Source organism: Oryx dammah, unplaced genomic scaffold (assembly GCF_014754425.2).
Source record: "Oryx dammah isolate SB20612 unplaced genomic scaffold, SCBI_Odam_1.1 HiC_scaffold_19, whole genome shotgun sequence".
NCBI classification, from domain to species: domain Eukaryota; kingdom Metazoa; phylum Chordata; class Mammalia; order Artiodactyla; family Bovidae; genus Oryx; species Oryx dammah.
In genome coordinates this window covers 60,629,625-60,639,126 of record NW_024070203.1, presented here as the reverse complement: position 1 = coordinate 60,639,126, position 9,502 = coordinate 60,629,625, and the positions used below count along the sequence as shown (strand labels likewise).

At 37.7% G+C, this 9,502-nt stretch overlaps 1 protein-coding gene across 2 annotated transcripts in view; it reads right to left on the bottom strand.

The window, feature by feature from the left end:
• The window catches only part of LOC120878896 (zinc finger transcription factor Trps1), a 275,377-nt gene that overhangs the window by 206,111 nt on the left and 59,764 nt on the right, over positions 1–9,502 (bottom strand). For both annotated transcript variants that reach the window (XM_040261806.1, XM_040261807.1), the window contains one exon: positions 3,310–4,436. In XM_040261806.1, the coding sequence (XP_040117740.1) occupies positions 3,310–4,436 (1,127 nt within the window). The remainder of the gene's footprint in view (positions 1–3,309; positions 4,437–9,502) is intronic.

Below are 9,502 nucleotides of genomic sequence, written 5' to 3'. Positions count from 1 at the left end.
TTCTCCTAATTCATGGAAGTCTAACATGTCACTAAGAAGTATGTTTTATCTGGTATAGTTGTTTTGTAAGGATATATTCCTCCTATAACACCAAAAGCATTAAATTATAACACTGAAAATTCTGAAGAAGAAAATAAGTCAGTTAGAGAATGGGCAGGCTGGTTAATAAAATAATATATAATAAAAGAAATGAAGTATGAGAAACAAATTCAAAGGATGGAACATAACAACTTTGTCATGATGTGAAGTATGGGCTATCATAAGTAAATATAAAACATAAAGAAAGGCGAATTGGTCAAATTTCACTTACTAACTGGATAATGTTGGAAGTTCAACTCAGGTTAAACCTGGTTCTTCAGGAAAAGGCCCGTGGGATGAAATCCTCACTGAGGTTTTTCTCTGATAGCTTTAAATCAACTCTCTTGCTTCTCAGCTATAGTTATTTCATAGCTACATCATTTTACACATTGTATAGCTTCCCATTTATGCTATCTTTTTATTACATTGTAAGTCTTGTATATAAAGCACTCAAAAGTCTAGAATATTCCACAGTAATAACAGAATTATGGTAAAAGTTTCCCAACATGAATAATATGAATAAATAAAAATTTAACTAGAAACTGTCATGATGTAGTAAACTTGTCTCCTCTTATAGTATCTTCAAAATTGGCATTTTGGGAAATTGCTTTGATAGCAAATAATGTTTTCAACATTCATGAGATTACTTCCTTTTATATCCCTGGAGCCTCCAATGTTCAACTTTCAGTAGAGTTTCTTTATACTTCTCTTTGTTTGTTTTTTCTCTCTTTATACTTCTTACTGAGCTGTGACTCCTGAAACTTAAGTTTCCAAGTTTAGAATATTTCTATAAGAACTCTGATTAGAGATAAACTACTCAGCACCCTAAAGTACCTAGGACCACACAAACTACATTAGGTTTTAAAAATAAGTGCAAGAGTATCATAATGTTTTAGAGACAAGGGGTGCTAATTTAGTTTTAATCTAATAAAATGCTGAGAGGTTGATTTACATTCAAAATATAGTATCATTTTGTGAGTCCTCAGAAGAGTTCCAAGACCATTCAATAATCAAAGATTAAACTAAAACTCACTATGGAGATTTTTACTTATTCATAACTACTGTGAAGGCAAAATCTCACTGGGATTTCCTCTATTTAAATACTCAGTGAGTACCCATCACTCCGCTGGGCACTATGCTAAATCGTGCAGAGACAACAGTAACAAAACAGAGACTAGTCTCTGGAGCTCACTTTCATTACTGAATATTAACTAAACCCAGATTATTCAATAATATTTTTATTCATATTTTATTTCTTAGGAGATTTTTATCTGTTTAACCAAAACATGGAATCTCTATTTTTTCAGCCAAGTTTTCAAGCAGTGGCCTCACCTTCCTCAAAAAATGTCACTCATTCAAGGAATCAGGTATCTACATATATCGGGGTGTGTGTTTGTGTGTATATTAGCTAATATCTTCATGATTTAAAAAAGCCTCCTCCTTCAAAAAAAAAAAAAAACAATGAGTTATCTAATTTTTGTATCGCTTAAGCAATGTATATGCACAGTATGTATACTAACAGGGCTGGGAAGAAAGCTAACATCTGCCTGCCCCAGAAATAAATTAGCATGCAGCTAACATCAAAAGAGCCAGAAACACTCACTGCAAGTGTGAACACATATTTGATTGCAGGACTGTGTCTTTCCCAGGGCTGACCTTATAAATTAAACAGTGTAAATCTCAAGGAAGTGTTTTCTGAACATTTAGATTCACTGTGAACATTAGGATGCCCTTCAAATTAACATCTAACATTATTAGCCTATTGTTGGACATAAACTGCTTCATTACTGGTGACTGAGAAAACATACATACACCAGTACGAACACAGAACTTATAAAAGAATGAGACAAGAACACTGGAGTGGGTTTCCATTTCCTTCTCCAATGCATGAAAGTAAAAAATGAAAATGAAGTCGCTCAGTCGTGTCCGACTCCCAGCGACCCCATGGACTGTAGCCTACCAGGCTCCTCTGTCCATGGGACTTTCCAGGCAAGCATACTGGAGTGGGTTGCCATTGCCTTCTCCGAAAAGAATGAGAGGAACTATTCAAAATCTTGGGATGTGAACATTTAAATAACTAGATTTTTTAACTAGGATATTGAATCTGCATATGGAAAAGCTCTTGAAAATAGTAAATAAAGCTCTTTACTTTGATGCTTAGAAGTGCAATAACAAGAAAATACCCAATACTTGGGAAGTAGTATCTGAATGCACTATACTACAAAGATTTTGTGGAACTAATTCCTACTTATAACCCAGTCTCAGTTTAAATGCCCCTTCCTAGAGGAGACATTTCCTCCTTTACCATATTGGGCTATATTGTCACTATATCCAAATGCACAGTGGTCTCCACTTCCATCTTTTCTGAAACTCTTAACTCTTACAATGAGCTGCTAAGATCTTCCCTACTAAACCATAAGTTCCATAAGGGCACCATCTATGTTTATCTTCTTTTCCTTTTTATAATCAATGCCTTGGCAATATGCATATTTTTGGAGTAAGTTAAGGAATGAATACATAAATAAAGACATGAATTCTAAGTCATCTCTAGAAAGCATGAAAGATTAATTGGAAAAGTTACTGTCTACAATGAGAACAGCATGAAGGGAGAAGGGAAACATTAATACACCCTACATCTATTTAAGAATCCGAAACACTTAAGCAGCTTTACTCATTCAGAGTGTAGAGAAACCCAATTCTCACCTTCAGACTACCGTCTGTATGCAAAACAAGTATGTCGCTTAATTTTTTTTAAGCTAGAAGAATGTCTGATTTCATTTGAAAAGCAAAATAAGCAATATGTTCTCAAGTGAATTGTTTCCCAGCTGGAACAGAGAATAGAAAGTATTATGGTGGCATCTTTCATTTGGAAGCTGCTCCATGAAAAATCATGGGATACGGGGTCACACTTAGCAAGGGCAAAGAAACAAATTGTGGTAAACCCATCAGCGTTATCAGCATCATTGTGAATTTTAAAATATATTCAGTAGCTGGTATAAAACAGGTATGAAACATAAGTCTAAACAGTCTGAAATAAGTGACCCAATTAAAATCTAGGGTTATCATGTCTAGCAATATGAAATCTTCAGTTTCTATGATTTTATAGAACACAGTCTTGTTCTATGACTTCCCCCGGTCACCACAATCATTCCCTACAATTCTTGGGTCAGCCCTCTGGATAATTTCTATCATTTTCTCCTGACTATGTCGTCCCCCCAACCCATGGCTTACCTGTAGTGTCGGGAAATCTCTTCTTCCACCTGGGTGATGAAATCACATTTGGTACATGAGTGTTCTTTGCTTTCCTTGACAGCCGGCTGCCCATCTGGTCCTTGCAGGTGACTGCCTTCTTGCTTGACATCCGATGCCTGGGACTCGTGCGCGCTCTCATAATGAAAGAGGAGCACATCCACGTCGGGGGTGGAGAACGAGCACTGGTGGCACTGGTGCTTGACTCGCGAGCTTCCGGCCGCCCCAGGAGACAAGTGCAAAAGCAAGAGCGCACAGTGGGAACAATTGCTTTTTCTACAAGCGAATGGATAAGTAATTTCGCCAAGGTGCTTTTCTGGGCTGCAAAGGCCTCTGGGACAGAATGGACAGTGTTTAATGGTACACTTATGAATGTTATGGAGCTGTTGATAATGGCGAAGAAGTGGCCCCACCACAATGACATCGGGGCCATGGCTCTTGGAATATCGAAAGTCACAGAACTGACAGTTGTAGCTCGTGACCATGTTATCCTCTGCTCCCTTGCTGGAGAAGTCCTTCTTCTTCACCCCACCAGAGCCCTTGTCTGCCTTGGTCATTGGCTCCCCTTCTGCGCTTTTAGCTAGATCATTCTGATTAATGACAGAGCCCCTGGAAAGCTTATCATTCAGTTCTGGATTAAGGCCGCCTGACTGCGCTCCACCATGCTGCTTCCCGTAATGTTCCAGCAACTTCAGTGAGCTCGAGGACTCACAGCTGAAGCTACAAAACTTACACCAGTAGTAACTGGTGGCCTCTGTACCATTTTGTCTCGAGTCAAGGGGCTTGATGGGCACTGAGTAACCAACGGGTGTGTCATCTACTGCCTTGACTGTGATCTTGTCCTGCCATTTGCCCAGGTCTCCAGCATCACTAGACCGGACTGCTGGGTTGGATTTGTTAGAGTTTTTCTCTGAAGGTTTTGTACCCTCAGAGGAGGGGAGAGAAGCTTTTATTTTGTTCGGGTGAGTCTGAAGAAAATGTTGTTCTAGTTCTGTTGATGAGTTGCCCATGTAAGTGAAATTGCAGAATTTACAGCGGAAATACTTGGTGTTTCCTTGGCAATCTGGGGTCTTCCGGCCGATGCCAATGAATGTTCCACCTGAAGTGACCTGGCAGAGAAGACACGGATGTTACTTTAAAGGAATCATTAATTCAGTGTTCTCTGTAGGCAGGTGGAGGTGACACTGCCAGATATTCTACATGAAAAAATACAATAGTTCTTCTGCTTATTATGAAATCACTTGAATAATTAGAGCCAAAGAAATTCACTCTTCATTACTCAATAGCCACTCTCTGAGAAGCTCATTATGCTAAACTTTTTCGGCCCAAGTATCAGACGAAGGTAAGTAATAAAAGTACTATAATGAATTCAAAGGATTTAATAATATATACTTTTAAACAAAAGACTAAGAAGATGACTTTCAATTGGATGTTTTAAGACTGCCTCCTTCAAATCCTGCAGAAGCATCCAAATCACTAGCGATTTCTTGTCACAAAGCTAAGGGTTGCTGTCAAAACCAGAGGCAATTGCTCAGAGATTACTCAATGCAGGCGCCCTCCAAGAAAATCCTCTGTTCAGTTCCTACGGCAATGAGGCTGCAAAGATGACGTCTATCTTTCGGGTAAAATAAAAGTGCTAAATGACCAAACAAAATGGTTCATGGATAAAGCCCAAGTACGCAGTTAGACTGAAAGTAAAATGAAATAGCTGGGCTTGAAATCTTGGTGAAGGAGGACTAAGGTAAGGAATTTAATAAAGTGTTTCCCAATCTAGAACAAATAAAATGAAGAAAAGCTTCATGAGGCTTATTTGATGAAGGCTATGTCTCATAGCAAAGACTCAGCTGCTCTGATGAGCTGGTCATGGGGACAGTCAAGGACTAAAATAAAATAATTCCACCATAAAAATCACAACAGCTTGGTTTCCTATCCAAAATAAAAAAATGTATATAGTGCTAGGGCAACCACAGCCTTCAAAGGGCATTTTGTATAAAACTCTTCTCTGGGTACACCATACCAGGCGGCTCAACTGAGTGCCAGCACCCAGCAGTCAAAATTCATGGTTTGAAGGAGTTTTGACAGAACTGGTCCAAAGGGGGAGAAATTTCCTTTTTTAACAATCAGGGGAATTTTTAAAAATTTTCCAGCAACCAGATGTAACAGATTAAGCACGTGGCATAATTGTGTTCTTCCTTCTTTCACAGCTGCTCAAAAATGACATGTGTGATCACTGTTCATATCCAATTCACTCCATGAGAAAAAGTCTCAAGCATCTCAAAATCATTTACAAGATTCTACTTAACATGCAAATAATATTCCTTTAGTGCACTGAGAGACATGGCTGTACACTACTGTACAGGACCAAGACAGAAGTCCATTCTGCCACTTAAAGAGGGGTGTGACCTAGATAGAATGACTTAACCTCTCTGGTCAACAGCTGCCTCCCTGCAGGCAACCTTTAAACCTACTTCCAATATTACAGTTTGAGAAGATGTGCATGAACACACCAACAGCTCAACATTTACTGTACATTAAGATAATAAATTACAAAGGACTCCCACAGTCCTTAATCGAAGATGACAATGTTTCACTTTAGACAATGTCTAAATTTACCATGGCAAACCCCCAGACTGCAGTCTGGTGACAGCAGAGCATCACCTAATCGGAAGGACAAGACTGGGGGCACCCTCCCAGGCAGCGATCTGACAATTAGTCACTGGTGTAAAAGATGTCGAGGCCAGACCACACAAGATAAGTCTAATCACCACTCTAACGAGCATTTTAGAAACCAAAGCAAATAAAACTTGCAGTGAAATGTAATGCATAACACTGTAAAATTCCTCCATTTTCTAATTCACGAGAAATGAGAAGAACCTTGCTTTCAAAAACAAAATGAAACCTTTCAATGGCATGCCACCTACTCAGGTACTTGGTTCAGGAACTTCAACTTGAATCAAAAGGCACAAATTCAAAATATTCCCATCTTCTCTAATGTAGGCAAAGAAAACCAGTGTAGAAGCTCTAAAGATGGAAATATGCTTCTCCGAGCTACCATGTTTCTTCAGAGTTGCCGAGTTTCCCTCACAGAAAATGTTTTGAACTATTGCTTGTAGAACAAGGATTCCTGAGAAACCATGACATATCATCACTATTTCTTTGATTTTGCAATCTTCAATCCTCATGTTTCATGTCCACACTGCAAGGGCTGAGCAAAGAGCTCATACAGTGTTAAGAAAGCCCTAAAGTTAAGATTTTGAAATGAATTAAAATGACTGTGAAGCATCACAATATCTCTTTCAGTAGTTGACATCAACTTTAAGAGTCAGAAAATCCATGCTAAGAAAGACTGAACAGGACATTTCATACCAAAAACTGCCAGTTAAACTTTTTGGTCTGGAATTAATTAAACTACTGTGAAAGTGTATTAAATTTTTTGAGTTGGTAGTGTCTATCTATCTGTCTAAACAGTGTGCAGCTATGCTCAGTGGCTTCAGTCGGGTCAGACTCTTTGCGACCCTAAGGACTATAGCCTGCCAGGCTCCTCTGTCCATGGGATTCTCCAAGTGAAAATACTGGAATGGGTTGCCATGCCCTACTCCAGGGGATCGTCCCAATCTAGGGATCAAACCTGTGTCCCCTGCATGGCAGGTGGATTCTATACGTATTGAGCTACTGAGCGAGCTCCGTTTTTTTGGATGCTTTTAATGGTTATATACTTTATGCTAAAAACTGCCTTCATATTATTCACTGTCCTTCAAACAACCAATAACACAAGGATCTCCTTTAATGAAAAGAACAACAATACTGACATATATGGATTATCTATTTGCCTTCCTGGTAAACAGTATTTAATCACATTAGTATTACATATTATTAAAAGTTAATACACTATTGGAATTACATATCCTATACATTATAAAAGTCAACTTTAGTAAACATAATTACTCAGTGTTCTATTTCTTTTCTCTTTCAAAAAGAAGGTTTTAAGCCTACATCTGTGGCCATTTTTATACATTATAAGAGATGTGGCAAAATATGACTGATGTATATCATTTAACTGTCATTTGGAAATAAAATATAATTTCTTATTTTAGGACACCATACTTAAGACTATCAACCATGTCCATTTAATTTCATGACTCACAAATGTTGACTTAAAACAATTCTTTTCTAGATTAAACCCAAATACACAGCAAGAACAGTTAATGCAAAATCAATGTTTTGCAGCAAAAGTTTATTTAATCTTATTGCCAGGAAACAGCACCTACACTTTCAGAGAATTATTTGCAACTTTCCAAGCGGTTGAACCCAGCCATTGTGATAGAAAACGACTTATTCCCTAGCTATGACTATACTAAAAAGAGATCACAGCAGAATAAAGAGTATAAACTTTAATGTTTCTTCTTTTGCTAACCAGAACTCTAATAAGAATCTATTAATCTGGCAATGCCTTAGATACAGATATCCACATTTTAAAATTCCTTTTAAACTGCAAATTCTGTTTGGGCCAAAACTGACACCTTATCTCTCTAATAGAGATCAGAAGTAAACAAACTAGACCACACCTCTGTTTTTAAATTACCTATATTGAGGACTTCCCTGGAGGCTCAGTGGAGAAGAATCTGCTGGCCAACTCAGGAGACACAGGTATGATCCCTGATCTGGGAAGCTCCCACATACCTTGGTGCAACTAAGCCTAGGCACCACTACTGAAGCCTGCATGCCCTAGAGACGTCACTGCCAAGAGAAGCGTGAGCACCACAACTAGAGAGTAGCCCTGTTCACTGCAACTGGAGGAAAGCCAGTGCAGGAGCAAAGGCTCAGCGCAGCCAAAACTAAATTAGTTAATTAATTATTTAAAGCTCTTAAAAAAATGCTTATATTTTATGATAAAAATTTATAGAGAAAATATTTTATTCATTTGTGTTTATCTTTACTTGCATTTGTTTCCTCTCAAGGGAAGTCTCAAGACAAATTCTGTGAAAAGACCCATTATTTAACCTTCTGGAATCTCAGTCTCCTCATCTTTAAGGGCATAAAGAATACCATACGCCTTGCCACTTTTTAGGATTATTATGAGGATCAAGTGATAGAATGCACTTGAAAGTTATTTGCAAAGTCCAGATCAGTCTAGAATTCTTTGAGCTGGTGGGAATGTTCTGTAGTCGTCTACCCTGTTGAACACGGCAGGCACTAGCCACATGTGGTTATTGAGTACTTGAAACGGAGCTAGTGCAAATGAAGAACTGATTTTTTTCTTTAATTTGTTTTAATGACTCTTTCATAAATTTAATTACCTGAAATGTAAATAGCCACATGTAGCTGGTGAATACCATGTCAGACAGCACACTCTACAGTACTATTCACATGAATGAAACTATTATTTAATAAAATGAACTGTCTCATGAATTTCCCCGGCCACTTGAAATGACTAAACAGAAGGGAAAGTAGTAAAGTCAAACTCAAATACTTGTCACTGCTAGTATTCTTAACTGTAAACAGAAAAGCTCAATTCTGTTGTTACTAAGCTAATGTTTTCATTTACATTCCTTTTTGGACCAGACCAAATGAATGGTATCTCATTCATCTTTGGAAGTAAGCAGGAGAACGATACCCTTTGCTTGAATGAATGAACTAGTACCAGAGATATGAAATCTCCCACCTATTTGGGATATGGGGGCTATAGTAACTTACAGCCTTATTATTAATTCAACATGACAAATGGGCTTCTTTAAACAATGAGACAAATTGCATCTTTCACCCAAAACAAACGGATTATGGAGTCATTCACTTGTGAATCAGAGTTATACAGAACCACCCAAGATACCTGTTAAGGCATGAAAAGGAACAGATTTTATTATAAGTTGTTTTTTACTGATGGAGGACTATGACATCTTTTTATTCTATTTTAACCTCAGTTCTAAAAACTCTTCCTTCCATGTAGTTTGTTCCACATCTTTCATTTATAATTTATCTACATATGGCTTTTCACAAAATTGTTTCACTACAGAAGTTAAAAATATAAAAGGTTGGCTTTTTTTCAAGGTCTTTAACCTCAATTTAGTTCTTTCCTTCTAATAATATGGAACAAAAACTAGTAAGAATCGTATCTAAAAGAATATGTCAAAGGGAAGGATCTTTTAAAGCCTCAGAACTCTTTAAAATGACACTTTAG